The sequence below is a fragment of the Geotrypetes seraphini genome, chromosome 7, assembly GCF_902459505.1.
Source record: "Geotrypetes seraphini chromosome 7, aGeoSer1.1, whole genome shotgun sequence".
In the NCBI taxonomy this organism is placed as follows: domain Eukaryota; kingdom Metazoa; phylum Chordata; class Amphibia; order Gymnophiona; family Dermophiidae; genus Geotrypetes; species Geotrypetes seraphini.
The window spans coordinates 159934692-159954835 of record NC_047090.1 but is presented as its reverse complement, the minus strand read 5'-3'; the positions used below and the strand labels follow the sequence as shown (position 1 = coordinate 159954835).

General features: G+C 43.1%; 1 protein-coding gene across 5 annotated transcripts in view; it reads left to right on the top strand.

The window, feature by feature from the left end:
• TRAF3 (TNF receptor associated factor 3) overlaps positions 1-20144 on the top strand; it is a 136976-nt gene that overhangs the window by 64094 nt on the left and 52738 nt on the right. For all 5 annotated transcript variants that reach the window (XR_004540177.1, XM_033952950.1, XM_033952952.1 and 2 more), the window contains exons 4-6: positions 3475-3579; positions 7960-8127; positions 11461-11541. Coding sequence is in view for 4 of the 5 variants with exons in the window: in XM_033952950.1 (XP_033808841.1) it covers positions 3475-3579; positions 7960-8127; positions 11461-11541 (354 nt within the window). In the remaining variant the exon portion in view is untranslated. The remainder of the gene's footprint in view (positions 1-3474; positions 3580-7959; positions 8128-11460; positions 11542-20144) is intronic.

The following is a 20144-nucleotide window of genomic DNA, read 5'->3' as shown; positions in this document are numbered from 1 at the left end:
AATGATTTTTTGAGAAGTAAAGAACGATTCTACTCAACAGCAGAGATTTTAGTTTTCTGGTAACAGTGATATGACGACAGACTAATGAAATTTGGGAAGTAAGGGTATCAAAGTATAGCAATAGTGGATATTTCCCAATGTACTATATTTTTCCGCGCCATAAGACTTACCTGACCATAAGACGCACCCTAGATTTAGAGGAGGAAAACAAGAAAAAAAATATTCTGAACCAAATTCTCCCTGCCAGGCTCTGCACCCAACCCCACACCTTGCCAGGCTCTGTACCCTGTCCCCCCTCTGGTGGTCTAGTGGTAGGCTGGGATAGGGCGGGCAGGGACAGGGCACAGATGTCAAGGCAGATGACTTTTTAAAATATGCAATGTTACCTCAGTAACAACTATAGAAAAATGAATAAAATATAGTGCAAAATATAGACAGTAGATATAAATTCTCAAAACTGACACATTTTGATCACTAGATTGAAAATAAAATCATTTTCCCTACCTTTATTGTCTGGTGATTTCTTTCTTTCTTTCCTTCCTCAGGCCCAACAATTGTCCCTTCCTCCCTCTCACCTTCCTATGTCCCCCTCAATGCCTTCCAGCCTTTGTCCTCTTCCTCCCCCCCCCCATTGTCTGGTGATTTCTTTCTTTCTTTCCTTCCTTCCTTGGGCCCAACAATTGTCCCTTCCTCCCTCCCTCCTATCTTCCCCTCACTGCCTTCCAGCCTCTGTCCTCTAGTGCCCCCCCCCCCAAGCCTGACCGCCTGTTCGCCTGCCCACCCGTTTACCTGCCCATTGAATTTAATTACCTCCCGCTGCTGCTGTGAGGACACGTCTATGAAGGGGGAGAACTCCTGGCTCAGCAGCGCAGCACCGTAATGGCTGCCGCTGAAAGTAGAGGAAGGGAAAGGGCCAGGCAGGTGCAGCGATTGCATTCTTCCAGCCCAGAAGCCTTACCCCCGACGTCAATTCTGACGTCGGAGAGAAGGTCCGCACCAGCCACGCCGACTTCAAAATTGATGTCAGGGGTAAGGCTTCTGGGCCAGCGGTGTGCAATTGCTGCACCCGCCTGACCTTTCCCTTCCTCTACTTTCGGCGGCAGCAAACGACCAGCATTGGCGGCGGCATGCAAGGGGCAGGGTGGGGGGGATTTGGGTATTCGTTCCATAGGACGTACCCTTTTTTCCACCGACTTTTTTTGGGGGGTAAAAAGTGCGTGGAAATACGGTATGTACAGAGGGAGTGAAATATGTTAAAGAACAGGAAAGCTATACATCACACTTATTAAAAGCTAAAGGCCCAGATTCACAAACAAGTCGCTTTATGTTAGATGCCGACTACGTCAAAATGTTCCTGGGGTGGATGTTATAATGACAATTACCCTGTTTGTTATAGAGTAGATCAGTATTGTGATGTTGTAGATTTTCCCCATTTCCCTTCTTCCAGTTATGTCTTTTATTACAGTGCTACTTAATTGCTTTTGTAGAAACTGAGGGGGTAGGAGCAGCTCCCTGGGAAGGAGGTGGAGTTGAAAACATGATTGACAGTGCTCCGCACAAACCTTTGCTGGAGGTGTCGCTATCCGATCTCACCGTGAGGACAGTTTTTCTAGTATCTATTGCTTCAGCAAGAAGGGTGTTGGAACTTCAGGCTCTCTCATGTAGGGAGCCTTTCCTCAGGAGTACAGAGGCTGGAGTGTCTCTACACATCATGCCGCCTTTCCTGCTGAAAGGGGTGTCAGCATTTCATGTAAATCAGGAAGTCCGGTTGCTGGCATTTTCGTCCACAGGAGAAAACTACAGGATAAGACTTTGGTGTTGCTGGATGTCAGGAGAGTTCTTATCCATCACCTAGAAGTAACAAATCCCTTTCATCTGTCCAGCCATCTGCTTGTATTGAGAAGCTGTAGTTGGCTAGGAAAGACAGCTGCCAAGGTTACTAATTCCAGATGGAGTCATATGGCTATTGTGACTGCATACATTGGCACTGATAAACAGCCTCCAATTTCATCGAAGGCACCTTCCATAAGAAGTGTGGTTTTATCATGGGCAGAGTTCTGGGTTGTACCGGCCGAGCTTTGTAGGGCAGCTATATGGACCATGCTCTATACTTTTACAAAATTTTACAGAGTGGATATGGCAGCAAAAAAAGGATGCAACTTTTAGGCCTCAGTGCTTCAAGTGAGCTTACCTGTCCTGCCCTAGATTCAGGAGACTGCTTTGAATGGTCCATATAGTCCAGACTACTGTACCCTTTGAACTGGAAGGGAAGATTAGGTTCTTACCTCAATAAATTTCTTGCCATTCGATGGGTATAGTAGTCTGGATGGCACGTCCTGCCAGAGTATACCTGATTAGGGTCTCAGTTATATTGTGGAGTTCTGGATGTTTGTCTTTGGGCAGCCAAGAGGTAAAGAAATGCTCATGGGCTGTCCATCTAACAGAGGTGAAGAGTGATACAATAGTTCTTTCTATCAAAAGCCTATAAGAAGCAAGAAATGCTGTATAAATGTTAGTGTTACATAGAAACATGATGGCAGATAAAGGCCACATGGCCCATCTAGTCTGCCCATCCACATAGTAGATGACGGCAGATAAAGACCCGAATGGTCCATCCAGTCTGCCCAACCTGTAATCCACAGTAATCATTATCTCTTTCTCTCTCCGAGAGATCCCACGTGCCTATCCCAGGCCCCTCAATTAGGTAGGTGGGTTGTTATGTTCCACTTTTGGTTATAGTATGTTTCCATTTGATAAATTACTTGCTTTGTTGCAGAGCAGAACAAAATTGACTTGTCAGGGAGTTCCCCGTGTCCTCCTTGCTCTTTCTCCTATTTAGAAGTTATCCATTTCTTTGGTACGAACTGAGGGAGAAAAGCACTGCCCAGTAACACAAGGAGGTGAAGCTGAAGAATCTATTTAATGCCTTCTGCAAGTTTTCCTTGATTAGGGGGATAAAACCTATAGTCCAGACTACTGTACCCATCTACTGGAAAAAAGATTGTTGAGGTAAGAACTTAATCTTCCCTAATCATGGTTTTTGCAAGAACGTTTCCACAGTATACACAGCTGCCAAGTTACCCCCGTTCCAGGACGTAGATTTCAGACCAGTTCTGACTTTCTGGCACTTGCATCAGGGACTTCAGTGAATAGAAGCAAGGACTATAAATCCCACACTGCTTTGGACTTGTAAGTTCAAATCAAAGACTCCTTTGTGGAACTGGATAACTTAGCAGCTGTGAATATATATCTCATGCTCAGTCTTAAAAGCAAAAATTTATAGATCATATATTGGTTGAATGATATGGATATACACCTGATTAAGAGTACCCTAACACCACTAAAACTCCTTTGTCTTGTGACCACAAACAGGCCAAGACCTTCAGAAATGAAAAAGCATGTGCTTGAGTTTTAAAAAAAAGTTTTATTATATCTCCAAGTACTTTGCATATTTAAACACTCTTTCAATTTCAGGTATTTAAGGATAACTGCTGTAGGAGAGAAGTACTTGCTCTTCAAATGTACTGTAGAAATGAAAACAGAGGCTGCAAAGAACAAATAACATTGGGAAGACTACTGGTAAGTATTTTGAGGTATGATGAATTCAGTGGCGTACTGAGCATATGTGACATCCGGGGCCCATCATTTTTTGGCACCCCCCCCATCTGTACGAAAAACATGATTTTTAGTAACAAGCTACATGTCACACATGAGTACCTAGGAAAAGGCAGCTTCTTACATACTGCAGTGAGCAGTACAACATCAATACACCCATTGTAAAACTAAACAAGCCAGACTAGTACAGATCAATCCTAACAGAAAACCATGTCTTTCGAACACACAGAACACAAAAAACACCTTTGTCTAGTATGTCTCCTAAAGCAATAAATAAATAGAAAATTTTTGTTCTACCTTTGACTTCTCTGGTTTCTGTTTTCCTCATCTTCTTATTACTCTCTTCCTTCCATCCACTGTCTCTCTTCTCTCTGCATCTTCCATTTGCTCTGTTACTGTGCCTCTTCCTTTCTCCCTCCTTCCAAATTGGTCTGGCACCCATCTTCTTCCCTCCGCTCCTCCCATAGTCTGGCATCTCTGTCTTCTTCCCTGCCAGCGTCTTCTCCCAGCTCTCTCTTCCCCATTTCCCTTCAGCGTCTTCTCCCCACTGTCTCTTCCCCATTTACCTGCAGCATCTTCTCCCCACTCTCTGTTCCTCATTTCCCTTCAGCATCTTCTCCCCACTCTCTGTTACATAAGTAGTCGCCTCCGCCGGGGCAGACCAGAGGTCCATCCCGCCCAGCGGTCCGCTCACGCGGCGGACCATCAGGCATATTGCCTGAGCAGCGGTCCCTGACTAATTTTATATCTACCTCTACACTTATCTCTAAACCTTCCACTGCTCTTATCTGTACCCCTCAATCCCTTTGTCCTCCAGGAACCTATCCAGGTCTTCCTTGAAACCCTGTACTGTGCTATTTCCTATCACGGCCTCCGGAAGGGTGTTCCATGTGTCCACCACCCTCTGTGTGAAAAAGAATTTCCTTGCGTTTGTTCTAAACCTGTCCCTCTTCAATTTCATCGAGTGACCCCTTGTTCTTGTGGTTTCTTTCAAATTGAAAAATCTGTCCTTGTCAACCTTTTCGATGCCCCTCAGGATCTTGAAGGTCTCTATCATATCTCCTCTGAGTCTCCGCTTTTCCAGGGAGAACAGCCCCAGCTTCTTCAGTCTGTCAGTGTATGTAAGGTTTTCCATACCCTTAGTCAGTTTAGTTGCTCTTCTCTGGACTCCCTCAAGCATTACCATGTCCTTTTTGAGGTACGGTGACCAGTACTGTACACAGTATTCCAGATGCGGGCGCACCATAGCCCGGTACAGTGGCAGGATGACTTCCTTCGTTCTGGTCGAGATACCCATCTTAATGATACCTAACATTTGGTTTGCTTTCCTCGAGGCTGTGGCGCACTGTGCTGACGCCTTCAATGTCGTGTCTACCATCACTCCCAGGTCTCTTTCCAGCTTACTGACCCCTAGCATTGATCCCCCCATTTTGTAAGTGAACATCGGGTTCCTTCTCCCTATATGCATGACCTTGCATTTCCCTACGTTGAAGCTCATTTGCCACTTTTTCGCCCATTCTTCCAGTGTCGTAAGATCCCTTTGGAGATCCTCGCAATCTACCGTGGTTTCAACCTTGCTGAATAGTTTGGTGTCATCTGCGAATTTGATGACCTCACATTTTGTTCCCGCCTCCAGGTCGTCAATGAATATGTTAAACAGGAGTTAAAATGTTCCCCATTTCCATTCAGCATCTTCTTCCCACTCTGTCTTCCCCATGTGCTTTCAGCGTCCTTCTCCCCTCTCCGTTTTACCCTGTTTTCCTCTCCACCCCACCTTTTCTCCCTCCCTGCCCCTTACCTTTGTGGTGCTTTCTCCCCCCCCCCCCCCGGCCTGGACAACAGGCCCGGTCCGACAAACCTCCCTGCCCTGTGGCCGGCGATGTCTAAACTGCCTTCTTACAGCAGCCGGAGCGTTGTAGTTCATATGGCTGCCGTAAAGGTCGTCTCTGATGCAACATCCGGTTGCGAGCAGAGATGACCTTTATGGCAGAAACACGCAGCTTCAACGCTCTAGCTCAGGGGTGCCCACACTTTTTGGGCTTGCGAGCTATTTTAAAATGACCAAGTCAAAATGATCTATCAACAATAAAATTAAAAAAAAAACACAAAGCACACTGTACGCTGAGAAAATGTTAATTATCATTCCTATTCTGGGGTTTTTTCAAAGAGGTCAAGGCAGATGACTCTATGCACTGTCACCTCAGTAACAACCATACAGAAATAGAGAAATACCCCCTCCCTTTTTAATAAAGCACGATAGCAGTTTTTAGCGCAGGGAGCTGCGCTGAATGCCCAGGGCTGCTCTCGACGCTCATAGGCTCCCTGCGCTAAAAACCGCTATTGTGGTTTAGTAAAAGGGGGGCCATAGTGCAAAATATAGACAGCAGATATAAATTCAGACACATTTTGATCACTAAATTGAAAATAAAATCATTTTTTCTACCTTGTCTGGTGATTTCATGAGCCTCTGGTTTCACTTTCTTCTTCTGACTGTGCATCCAATCTTTCTTCCCTTCTTTCAGCCTGTATGCTTCCTCTCCTCCAGACCTCATTCCCTCCCCCAAATTTTTCTTCCTCTCTCCCTGCCCTTTCTTTCTCCCTGCCTCCCTTTCTTTTTTTCTCTCTTCATGCCCCCTTTCTTTTTCTCTGTTTCCCTTCTTTCCTTCTGTCTCCCTGCCTGCCCCCTTTCTTTCTTTCTCCCTGCCCTCCCCCAAGCCATTGCCGCCGCCATCAGGGAACAGCCCCCCAAGTCACCGCCATCGGGTAACATGGCCCAAAGCTGCTGCCGCCCCAAGCTCTCCTTCCCTGCGTCGAGCCGACAAGCATTCCTCTCCCCGACGGCAGCTAGGCAGCGATTGGCTGGCCCGAACTTCCTCTCCGACGGCAGAATTGATGTCGGGGAGAGGCAGGCTGATCAGCCCGGTAGAATTTTCCAGACCTGGCCGGCTGTGCACCCCCCCATAAGGCTGCATCCGGGGCGGACCTCCCCCCCTTGGTACGCCACTCAAAGAACAAATTAATTGTGACTTTTGCTCTAGAAATAGACCACAACAATATATTGTGTCTTTACTTCAGATATAAATGATATGTTCTTAGGATCAAAAGTACAGATTGTTCCTGATCTTTCTAGAATTTCTCAAAAGAAATGCCAGGAATTCCTGGCTTTCTGTCCCAGAATTTTTTTTGTAGGGGCAAATTTTGTTCTGAAATGTCCTTGTATGTGTGTTGTATAGTATCAGTGTGATCAATTAAGATTTTGAAGGCAATAGAATAGAAGTTGTAAATAGTTTCAATCTCCTGGGCTCCTTTGTAAACAAAGAAGCAACTAGCAGGGAAGAAATACTCCACAGAATAGCACTTGGTCGCTCTTCAATGAAGGCTCTCAACAAAGTATTCAAAGACAAGGAAATAACACTCCAAACAAAGATCAGACTTGTCCAAGCGCTCATTTTCTCAGTGGTCAATTACAGTTGCAAAAGCTGGAAATATGGAAACAAGACAGAAAGAAGATTGACTCATTTGAGCTTTGGTGTTGGAGAAGGATTTTAGACATGTCATGGACCACCAGAAGAACTAACAAATTGATTCTGGGAGAGATCAAACTTGCTATGTCACACGAAGCCCAAATGATGAAGTTACGATTGTCTTATTTTGGTCATACTGTCAGAAGAGAAAGATCATTGGAGAAATACGTCAATTTTGGGAAGATCGAAGAAACCAGATGGTTGGAAAAATTGAAAACATCCATGGGGATGACACTGGAGGACCTTACTGAACTAGCACAAAACTGATTTCTTTTTAGACCTGTAATTTATTGAGTTGATAGCACCTAACTAATGCTGGGTTTTACTAAACTGTGGAAGAGTTTCTTACCGCAGGCAAAGAGGTAAATGCTCCGAAGCTTATAGGAATTGAATGAGCATCAGAGCATTTACCTTGCCGGCCTGTGGCAAGAAGCTCTTGGTGGTTTAGTAAAAGGAGCCCTAAGTATTATATATATATTTTTTTTATCCTAAATGGCTGTTAGTTTGTAGGAGCTAAAGAGAGAGCTCAAGTCCAAGTTAAGCTTTCCTAAGAGCCATACCACTGTAAGAATGGGCTGAAGGTGGAGGAGGGTAATAATTAATGCTTAATATTTGCTGTTTTTTTATTTTTTAAAGTATTGCAGTCCATTCTTTATTTTTTTTGTAAAAATGATTGTATTATACATCATATTTCTTATTTAATTTTTTCATAATAAAAGTTTCAATTTTCCCATCATGGAATATTATTGAAGTGATGTATATTTGAAAATTGTTATAAATCAATCTTTTATTTATTTTTAAATTCTTTACACTGTTTTAGGTCCATTTGAAAAGTGACTGCCTGTTTGAAGAGCTCACATGCCCTCGTTCAGACTGCAAAGAAAAAGTTTTGAGAAAAGACTTGTCAGACCACATTGAAAAGTCCTGTAAATATAGAGAAACAACATGTAAATACTGCAAGAGCCATGTTCCAATCATTGAATTACAGGTATTTTGTCTTCACATTTTAGTAAAATCAGGACTATAAGTTATCTGATTGTCCTTCCTAAAAGTGCAAGGGAGCTATATAATTTGCTGTAAAGAAGCACAATTGCAGATAAGAATGAGGTTAAATTAAGGGTTACTCAAATACCAGACTTTTCTTGTTATGGTTGCTTCTTAGTTACTCCTTAGCTTTTCTTTTTGTGTGTCAAATTTTATTTCTTGTAAATCATTTTTGTGTGGAATAAATATGCATCTCTTAGTGTACTAGATTATTATGGGCTGTTCTTGTTGTGGAGGGAGGGGGAGAAGGGTTGGAAAATTGCAGGAATTAGAAGGGCCTGATGCCCTGATGCTCAAAGGTTTTCTGTGGCAGTAATAGTTGTTAAAGCACTGGCATGGAAAGCTTCCCTGCTGATGCTCAAAAGGATTGTTCATGGCTGCTACTGATCATTGTAGCAGCTACCGAGAATCCTGGATTGGCTACCGTGAGAACAGGCTACTGGGCTTGATAGACCATTGGTCTGACCCAGCAAGGCTATTCTTATCTTCTTAATGCATTAGAAGGAACTCATTAGTATTCTAATGAGCATTCCATGCAATGCACAGCAAAGAATGCTCAGTTTGGTTCATAATCAAAGGCGCGCACAGACAACTGAGCGCAAGGCGGAAGCCCACGCCGAAGAAAAATAGTGTTTTAAGGGGCTCCGACGGGGGGTGTTGGTGGGGAACCCCCCACTTTACTGAATACAGATCGCGCCGGCGTTGTGGGGGGTTTGGGGGGTTGTAACCCCCCTCATTATACTGGAAACTTTTTCCCTGTTTTTTAGGGAAAAAGTGGTTTTCAGTATAATGTGGGGTGTTATAACCCCCCAAACCCCCCACAACGCCGGCGTGATCTGTATTTAGTAAAGTGGGGGGTTACCCCCCCACACCCCCTGTCGGAGCCCCTTAAAACACTGTTTTTCTTCGGTGCGGGCTTCCGCCTTGTGCTCAATTGTCTGGGCGTGCCTTTGTTGGCGCGCGCTTTTGACCTGTTTACCTTGCAGACATTTTTGGCAGGGTCTGAGCTGTTGTAGCCTTACTTTCCTGTCAGTGCCTGAGCACTGATTGTCCCAAGCACTGATAGGAAAATAAGGCTAGAGAAGACCCCCCCATCGTAAAAGATTCTTCCCTCTGCCGAACACCCCCCCCATTAAAAACAAAAAAACCCAGTCCGTGGATTAGCCCCCCTCCCCCCGCAGCTTTGGGAAGTCCTGCCAACTCAGCTGATTGGAGATTCCCCTGCCCCAATCAGTTGAACCGATAGGCAGGGCGAACAGGAGCTGCTTATTAATTTTTGGGGCAGTTTTGGCAGGTTGGAGGAGGAGTTGTGCTAGCGATTTGCTCTTCTGAGCAAGTGCTAGCATAGTTCCTCCCCGTTTTACCGGTGATATTCTGCACAAATAGCATGCATATCATTTTGCATGCTGTTGTGCTGAGCATCGCCAGTAAATAAAAGAAAAAAATCATTCTCACCACAATATTTTTTACCGTGGTGTTGGAGCTTTGTGAATCCTGCCCTGAATGGTTGCCAGGGGAAGGAAGATGTAATAAAATAATATAGGGGAGTGGGATAGAGTTTGCAGGGATAAGGAAGGAGAGGAAACTGAGGGAGAGGAAGGAAGTAGTGATAGGCAATGCATTACATTTTCCTAGCTCTTAGAAGCCTGGAACTTAATAACCTTTACTGTTAGCTTCATTGCAGTGCTTCCTCCCTCTTGACAATCCTATCTCCTCCCTTAACAGTTTTGTCTTCCACTCTTGTTTGCTGATCCCTTTTATTGTGCAATTGCTTGCTATCCATATTTGGACACGCTCTCTAAATTACTGGTCCTCCATGTAAAGCAGTCTGCACAGATATTGTATTTCAGCTATTATAGCAATATTCATATTTGCTACGTGTATAAATAAGGCACATTTATTTGATGTAAACGTCTAAGTACAAAGCTGAGATATGCATATGTCAAACCCAAATGCATACAAATGGCAAAGGGGCATGGTTTGTGCTTGTCTTTGCCAGGACAAAGTACGGTAAGGTCACAGATGTTTTTTTTTCCCAATTTCAGAAAGGGACTAAACATCTGTGTCCTAAAAGTTCAATGTTGGGAATTATATCTGCTACTAAACCCATAAACAGCTGTTATTGAGTGACACTCCTGACGGGATAAGAGGTAGCAAATCACCAAAAGATTGTGGAACAGAAGATCAGGTGTACCAGTTTGTAGTTTAGAAAGCATCCAAAAAACTTAAAAACAATAATCGTAAAAACAATTCACAAAGTGACACACAAGATACAAATCAAATAATGTATAAAATGCAAATGACCTAACATGGGCTGTGTTTCAGCAAAATAAAAATGTCTTCCTCAGGGGTCTTATAAGGTCCTTGACTGTCTTTTAAATATAAAAAAACATAAAAGCCACAAAAAAATCCAAGTAGTTAAAAGGCTACAAACAAACAGCACAGCACACAAGCCTCCAATACAAACTGGTACATCTGATCTAGTGTTCCACGTTCTTTTGTTGCTTCTTTTCCTTAGAGCATACATGTCAAACACAAGGCCCGGGGGCTGAATCAGGCCCGCCTGGCTGTCTTTTATGGCCCACAGTGATTGTGCCGCATCTAAGCGCCTGACCATGCAGCTCCAGTCCCAGGGGTGCGCCAAGCGCCTGAACACGCTGCCCCCCTCCCAGCGATTCTCCAAGCTCCTCACCACGCTGCCTCGCTACCCATTTGTAGGCAGAAGGACCCAGTCCCAGTGTAAAGCTAGGTTGGAGCAGGGTGTGCCACACGAGTGTCCGACCACGTCTTCCTGGTGAGGAAGGATCTATACTTCTACTAAAATTAAGGGCATGTTTTACGAAGGTGCACTAAGCGTTTTAGCGCACGCACTGGATTAGCGCGCGCTATAGTGTTCACTAGCCGAAAATCTACCGCCTGCTCAAAAGGAGGCGGAAGCGGCTAACGCACGCATCATTTTAGTGTGCGCTATTCCATGCGTTAAGGCCCTAGCACCGCTTTGTAAAAGGAGCCCTAAGTATCTTAATAAAAAAATTCGGCCCGCGACTTAGCCTGTGTTTTAGATTTTGGCCCCTTATGTGACTGAGTTTGACACCCCTGTCTTAGAGGATAATAAGTGCCATAACACTATGGGTTGTTATATCAGATTTGTATGTTTGATTAACCTAAGTAAAACATTTGTCTTAAAAGTTCTAATATTTTTGGGGGTTTTTTAATAAGAGATTATTAAATTAGTAATGTGTACTGAAGATAAGCATTTTTTTTTCTCTCTATGTAGAAACATGAAGAAATGGAGTGTCCATCTGTACTAGTTTCATGCCCTCATAACTGTAGTGTTAAAAGCCTTTTGAGAAGTGAGGTAAGAAGTTACAAAGCTGCCAAGATCAGATCAAACAAAGCTAACTCCTCTTCTGATACCAAAACCACTTCATTATGGATGTATGGGCTTCGGTTCATTTTCCGTGAGAGAATCAATACTGCAGCTTTGTAAAAGGGGGGGGCCCTAAATTTTGGAAGTCAGTGTTTTTTTATTGAATATCAGACTTTTTGTTTCCGAGCCTTCTTGTGCTGGTGCTAGGGGTATTCAAAAATGCATTGATGTCGGCATGATACAGAGCTCATTAGAGTTAGCAATTGTGTTTAGTTTTTAAATTGGTTTTTTTTTTTTTTTTTAAATCTTAAAATTTGATATATTGCCTTTCACACAAGAATCAAAGCAGTTTACAATTCAATATATAAAATCTTGTGAATAGGAACAACTATTGAGAGAAAAGGATTTAGGTTCAAACAATTTTATTTTTGCAAACAATAATGCTATCAAAACAGTGCAATACAAAAGATTCATAATACAAATATTGTGGCATCATATTCAACAGAATATCAAATACATACCGGAGATAAGAACAGCAACAACACCTCCCCCCCCCTCAATCGACTCAAGGCAGACAAGGCCAGAGTTGGCAGAATGACCCTCCGAGGCCCTGGACTCTGATGAGCCCCGAAGAAGCCACACCACTTCCCTCCCCCAACTCAGCCCCAATACATAAACCTGTGACTAAGTGCTAGAACCATACGAACCCCACCCCGTCCACCCTCCCCTCCCCCTCCTTGGTACTCCCCTTCCCACCAGAAAGCACTACTGCTCTAGCACCCCAGCAAACTGAGCATCCAGTTCAGGTTACCCAACGTAAAATCACACTTCGACCCTTTGGTTGTAAGGACTGTAGATATGGCTCCCAAACATTCCTAAAAACTATGTTCCGCTTCCGAGATCCTCCTGCATCCCTCGCCTCCCAGGTAGCCAACTGATTGAGAGAAAAGGATTTAAAATTATAATGGTAAGAGGAAGTGTTTTACTAAAGGTTATCGCAAGCTATCTGCCACAGGACCCTGGGTGGTCGTAGGGGACCTGTGGCAGATAACTTGCACTGATTTTTAGCAAAAGGAATTCTGAATTTGGTGGAAGTGATTATTTTGGTGACAATGCCTGTTCTATTTTAGTGCAAGTTTTCAGAATAATAATAAAGGGCTCCTTTTACAAAGCCGCGCTAGCGGTTTTATCGCACGGACCAGATTAATGTGCGCTATCCGGAAATAAACGGCCTGCTCAAAAGGAGGTGGTAGCGGCTAGCGTGTGCGGCAATTTAGCGTGCGGCTTTGTAAAAGGAGTCCAAAGTGTCAGAATTTGTGGGCAAAGCTAGTAAAAGTATGGTGTATTCTGAACACAGTAACGAGTCCTTGTTTTTACCTAAAAACTTGTTGCAAAAGGAAACGCAAAGAAACCAAAATATTGATTCACAAGAAAACAGGAAGCTACCGCACAAATATTAAATCAAACATTTTTAAAAATTAGAATGTAAGTAAACAAATATCAAGATAACACTATGTTCAAACAAAATGTTCAAAGCTGACTGTCCCCAATTTAATTTAAGTACAGCCTTTCCTACCATTATGCCTTTATTAAACACTAGTCTTTAAGCCCGTTACATTAACGGGTGCTAGAATAGATGTGTGTGTCTGTCTTTCTTTCTTTCTCTCTCTCCCCTTGGCCGCTGTCTGTCTGTCTATGTTTATTTGTTTTTCTCTCCTTGGACACTGGCTGTCTCTCCTTGGACGCTGCCTGAATGTCTTCCTTTCTGTCTGTCTCAATGGCCCCCTGTGTGTCATTCTTTGTTTCTGTGTCCTTGTGTCATTCCCCCACCCCACCCAGAGCTAAGCTGTCTGCTTCCAGCATACCCCTTCCCCCAAAGCAGCCCCCTTTCCCTCTCCCTGACCCCCTTGTGTCTTCCCCCTCCCCCCCGAGCAAAGCTGTCTACCCCCAGCACACCTCTCCAACAAAAGCATCCCCCTGTACCTGCAGCACTGGCACGACACCCTTCAGTCTTTTTCCTCTTCCCCTCCCTCCAGTCATCGCTGTTCACCTCAGTAGCATGTTCCCTCTGACGCGATCGCGTCAGAGGGAACGTGCTACCACGTGGAGAGCGGCCTGCGAGGTTCGCTACAGCTGGTCGCGAACCTCAGCAGGCCGTTTTAAATAGGAATGGCAGCGGTGACTGGAAGGAGGGGAAGAACAGGAGCGGTAGCGGTTGTTGCGTGAGGGGGTGAGTTGGAGACGTGCAGGCCGCTGTGAACAGGAGCGGCAGCGGCAGCAGGACCATGAGCCCTCCTCCCGCCATCCGCTGCCAGAGCCGCTCCTGTCGCCCGATGCAGGTAACTGGTGCATACGCCTCAAGCCGCGGCCAAGGCTGGGGACTTGCGCATGCGCACTCCTGCGGCCACAGACCTACACCGCACAGAACACGCAAATAGGAGTGCGCATGCGCGGCTAGCTCTTTATTATATAGGATAATGGAGCAGTGTTCAGAAAGATGGTCACTTATCCATTTATCCTCATGCATAATATTCAGTGTCCCTGTGTGATTAGGGCAATCAAATATGCAATCCTAATTTTGAGCAGATAATGTTTAAAGAGATCACTGCTATTGCTATTTGTGTGGTCCCCCTAAATGAATAAAATTTAGACATTCAACAGTGAAATCTTACTCCTAATATGGATAAATTTTACCCTCTCTTCAGAATGCCCTTGGCCCCTGCTTAAATCCAAATGCATTTTGACCAGACATTGAGTTGCTCGGCCAAAATTTCTGTTAGCTGGTACAGAAGTTAAAAAAAAAAACTTGGTTAGCACTATGGAGAATATTAAGGATTTGGGCCTGTTATGGGTTAATGGTGGACCCTAAGGGAAGGAGGGTTGTTTTCTGATATGTAACTGTGGCAGGGTAAACCTGAAATATGTATCCATTGATGATGGTAAAGAATTAAATTTTCCCCTGTAAGAGACAGATAGATGCTCTTGTGGGAAGTGCAGAGATGGGAGCATCTGTAGGGTTTTCTTTTCCCCTAGAAAATCCAACTCTTACAGTAAAAATGAGGACTTCAATGTGGATCCTGGGGTATCCAGATATCATTTTGGCCTTTAATATGAGAGAAAAGAGTAGTAGGGATTATGTTTGATGATGAGCATTACCAAAAAGTGGGAAACTGATCAGCAAAAATGCAACTTAAATCTATGTATATGCCCCCCAGCCACAAGCAAGGGGAATTTGTTGCAGAACTGGGGAGAGAGGGGTGGAAGCGGCAGCCTACTGCTCAAAAGAAATAAAACATTTTGGATAATTGTGGCATACATTTTTTTTTTAAGTTGACTTTGGCCCTCAGCCTAGACAACTTGGCTAAATTCTCTTATGGGGAAAAAGAATGTATCTGGCAGATGGGCTTAGTGGATGTACAAAAGAATAGCCTTACTAGATGAGACCAATGGTCCATCAAGCCCAGTAGCCTGTTCTCATGGCCAATCCAGGTCACTAGTATCTGGCCAAAACCCAAAGAGTAGCAACATTCCAGCATCTCAAAGAATAGCAAGATTCCGGAACCCCAATGAGAGGAACATTCCAGAGCTGAGATTGTGATGTCATAATGCCTCATTCCACAGTGCCTCAGAGCCAGCCTCATCAGTGATGTTACAATGGCTTGATTGTCCTATACTTGGCACACATAAGAGCATAAGAACAACCATACTGGGTCAGACCAAGAGTCCATCAAGCCCAGTAGCCTTTTATCAAGGCCAATCCAGGTCACTAGTACCTGGCCAAAACCCAAAGAGTAGCAACATTCTAGGTTTGAGGGCTATGCCCACAACAGAGGAAGTACATTTTTTTCTCACCTGCAGATGACACCTACTCATGCACTGACATAGTGCTAATGGATAAATCTTTGATGCAGCAGGTCAGTAAGGCAGGTGAAAAAGATATGACTTGGTCAAACCATGCCCCCATCTGGCTCGAGTGTCAGTAGAGCCCAGGGGACAAAGGCCTAAGAGTTTGGAAGCATATTGAAAGCTTATTCTTTAACGGAAGTTCAGCTAAGTTCAGAAAAATATATTCAGGATTACTTTGAACTGTAAGGTAGTGTCAGAATGAGAGTGGGGGGTGATGGGTTTTAAGCCGTAGTGAAAGAAAGTTTTGTAAAGTGGCAAGCTATCTTTAAAACGTTGAGGGAGATAGAAGTTAACCACTTCACAGAGGGGCTAATGCAGAAAACTACAGAATGCATTTACCATGAAATGTGTGTGGGCCTAGGGTGCAGGAATTCGATTGCACAGTGACTATAACCACACAGCATATTCAAATCACTTATATGTAGGATATTAGCTGCTGTTCCCTGATGCAGAAAAAATTTTGAAGGAGTCATGATGCGAGAAAAGGTGGTGTAGAATGGGTGGTGCTCCCTCTGCATGGGGCAGAAAAACTAGCCTCCCCCTGACCTGACCCCCGTGCCCCTGATATTTAAAAAAATAAAAAAATAAAAATTACAATTTTGTTTAATTCAGTGTTGGGGGGTGGGGGGGCAGCAGATTCAATATCTTAAGCTGGAATCACTTTAATGTGTAAACAAGGTAGGGACCCAGCAGCATGTGGGTCCCATAGGCTAAATTTAGCTGTTAAAATCTTTTCTAAGATTCTGCCAAAACGATTATCTTGAAATAGTTTTTATTGAACAATAACAAGTTGGCTAGTAAACAGTCTCTTGTGACAAAGATTTACATTGCTAATTTTACAAAATACACTTGAAATATATCCAAACTAACTCCAACAACTCCCCATATCCCACCCACCCCTCCCCACACTATTCATAAGATAAATGCCATAAGAAAACAGCTGGATTCATAAGTTCAAAATTCTACTGCATCCCATTTGCAATAATATTAACCAATAAGGTTCCCACACAGCTTCAAATCGTTTCCCCTTCAATGAATGAATATCTTTTTACCAAACATTGTTCCATATACAGAAGATGAATCATTATAGAATGCCAAAATTGTTCTGTTTGTAGTGCTGGGGAAATCCAAGTGGTCAAGATAGACTTTAGAGCCATTAGTAAAGAACATTAAACAGACTTTTTGAGGCCCCTTTTGGGTGGTTTGGATCCCGGAGAAAGATCAAAGAGTAACGGGACAGTAGATTTTATTTGATATTTCCAGATGATTCATATAAGAGTAAAAATACAGTTCCAAAATGCAGCTATAAGTGGACACTTCCAAAACGTATGTCCCAAGGAGGCCCTTGTTTGACCACATTTCAAGCATGCCCTAGTCATAGAAATATGAAGCAAAAATTCTTTTTGAGGCGCTAAATGTAGTCTCAATAATTTTGTGTTGCATTTCCCATAAAGACGTAAAGATTGGAGAGCATGTATGGCATCCACTATGAGATTATCTGGTATGGAAAATTCCAAGTCTGCAGTCCAGTGATCTGAGAATAGTCAAGAGGTGGTGAAGATTCCTTATGGTGAAATCGAAGTGGGACCTTCATTTGTGAACCCAGCATGTATGCTATGGACGAAAGCTCTTGTCCACTTTCAAATGGGTGACATCCAAAGTAGCATTATAATGATGTAGCTATAAATAGGCATAGGCATTTCTAGAAGTTAACTGAAATTCTGATTTCAAGGTCTGGAAGGATTTAATAGTGCCCTAATTTGACACCACTTGAAAGATGCATCTTATGCCTTTATGGTCCTACTCTAGAAAGGCAGGATTGTCACGGCCCAGTTGAAATGCTGCATTGTTCCGAATTGGTAAATAAGGGGTTCAATGCCAATCAAGTGAAATTTGCAAATCCATTGCCAAAGCCTGTCGCAGGTTTGAAGAAGACATAGTCATGCACCACTATAGCCCATCTTCCCCAAGAGCCCAGAACGGGTTACAACAGTGGTCTCAAACTCAAACCCTTTGCAGGGCCACATTTTGGATTTGTAGGTTCTTGGAGGGCCGCAGAAAAAATAGTTAATGACAATTTTGCATGAGGTAAAACCTCTTTATGGTTTATAAATCTTTCCTTTTGGCTAAGTCTTAATAATAATATTGTAATTTATAGCTAATGAGACATATGATCAAGAAGCTGTTTTATTTTGCTTTTATGATTATGATAAACATACTGAGGGTCTCAAAATAGTACCTGGCGGGCCACAAGTTTGAGACCACTGGGTTACAAGGATACATAACGCAAGAGTTTTCGGGATCAGAGATACATACGCTACAGAGTCAATAACATGTTACAGGATCAGAGAGACAAAAGCTATAGGATCAATAACATACAACTTACAGAGAAATGAGACTAATTCATAAACATGTACGCTATGGGGAGCTAAATGCATACTATGTGTATCCTGTGGAACTCTATTCCTTTAGAAATAAGACCTGAACCTTCTCTTAAAAGTTTAAGGCTTTACTTAAAATCAGTTATTTTTCCCCTATTTGATTTAGTTCTCCATTATCTTGTTAGTTGTCATAGCCTTACGATAACAGCTTAATTGTCTTGTGTTTACTTGTGCTCCTTTCTTTCCTATTGTATCTTACATTTGGACTTTTACTTAACAATTTTTTCCTTTTTTAGTTTTATGCAACTTTGCCAACTACACTGTAGCCTAGTTAATTTTTTTTCTCCCATTAAATTGAATTATGTAAACTGCTTAGATTTTTAAAAAAAATTATTTGCAGGTCTATCATATAAAGGTGAAATGTGAAGTCCTTATTTTATTTTAGTTCTGAATTGACATACGTTTAGCCACCCAGATACCATCTGGGTCATTTTGCTGATCATCTAGGTAGGTTAATGGGGAGGGAGGTTGGGGGTCAAGGGGTGCCACGAGACACTGGAAATCTTATTTAAATATCGGGTGGGGTTTATAGGAGTCTTAAGGATTGCATTTTTGTAATTTTGTGTTGCTTTTGGTTGCTTTGTTTGATTTGTTGCTTTAAGATTGAATATGAAGGGGGGGGGAGCAATTCTAAGACCTCTGATTGAAGCTGTATTTAAAGTTAAAAATGAAAAATAAAGTTTAAAAAAAATGAAGTAATCCCTAAATGATATACTTGATGTGCATTCCAGATCATGAATTTAGATGGTGGTGATGAAGGAGTGTAAAGCATCTTGGGCCTGATTCTGTATAGGACACCGGTCTTGGTGGCCACCTAAGTAGTGGCTGAGAATTGGGTACCGGCATCCTATGCCGAATTGCATCTGCCCTAACAAATAGATGCCTAACCCCCCCGCCCCCTTCCCCTCCGTTTCTATAATCCGGCGCCCGGTTATAGAATCACGCTGCCTGATCGCAAAGATAGGCATCTCAGCCACCTATCTTTGCTAGGGATCCCTTGCCATTTTGGGGGTTTGTATCGGGATGTCCTCTGCCACAGCCGGCTCAGCTGATCGTGGCAGGGGTATTATCCCCCCAATCAGCTGAGCTGGCAGGACTCTCCAAAGCACGGCTTTAGGGAGTCCTGCCGGCTCAGCTGATTGGGAATTCCCTCGCTGCGATCAGCTCAGGCGTGCGCGTTTACTTTTAACATTTGAAATGTCAGGGACGCTCTTTTCAACGTATTTGGGAGCTCTTTTAGAGCACTATGACCCCTCCTGGCTCACAGCCGCTTATTGAACTGTTGATGTGTGTTTTTTTTTGTGCCTTGTTGTGTTCATTGCCTTTGTCAGTGTCTCTGTCTATGCCTTCTCCTGTGGTTCACATTGTGGCCTGTAGCTTGAAGGAGGACTGGGGGGTGGGCAGGGGGGCTGCTGTGTTGAGGTTCTGTTTTCCAAACTGTGAACTTGTTTATTGCTCTGTTATGCTGTATCTTTCTTTTTCTTTGCCAAGCTCAATAAATATATTTGATGATAACATTTGAAGAAAAGAATTTAGTTAATTTTAAGATTAAGCTTAAAAGTTTTTTTTTCAATGATGCTTTTAGTTAATTAAATAACTTTATATTTCTTCCTATCCTCTCATTTTCATATTTGTGCTTTTATTCCCTCCCTGTTGTTTAATCCCGAAATATAAAATTTGAACCAGATTGTAACCCTTTAAATATATTTTTCCTAATGTTTTATGACTGTAAGTTTTTGTAATTATGTAATATTATTTGTTTTTTTTAAATAATTACCCAAGTTTTTATTTATTCGTTATTGTTTGTACATCGCCTAGAATGTAGATTAGGCGATTAATCAAATCACATAATAAACTTGAAACTTGATAAACTTGAAACTTGAAATGTAGGCCATAATTTTGCTGGCCTACATTTCAGGCGTCTGTCGCAGCTCTAGGGAGATGCCTAGGGCCGCTTAACTTGCCCAAAGCCACTTTCGGGAGAAACCACATCAGCCTTGGGCGAGCTTAGGTGTCCCTACATGTCTCCCTAGACCAGCGACAAACGCCTACAGTGCAGGCGTCCTGCCTCGGGAAGTTTTCATTTAAAAATGTGCGTCCCGATTGGCTGCCAGATGGTGGTAGGACGCCTACAATCTGGACACCCATTTGTAGATTCAGCCCCCCTTGTGTCCACAGGCCCTGACTGCTATAATAGTGAACACTACTACTACTACAAATTATTTCCAGATGTATGCAGCACTG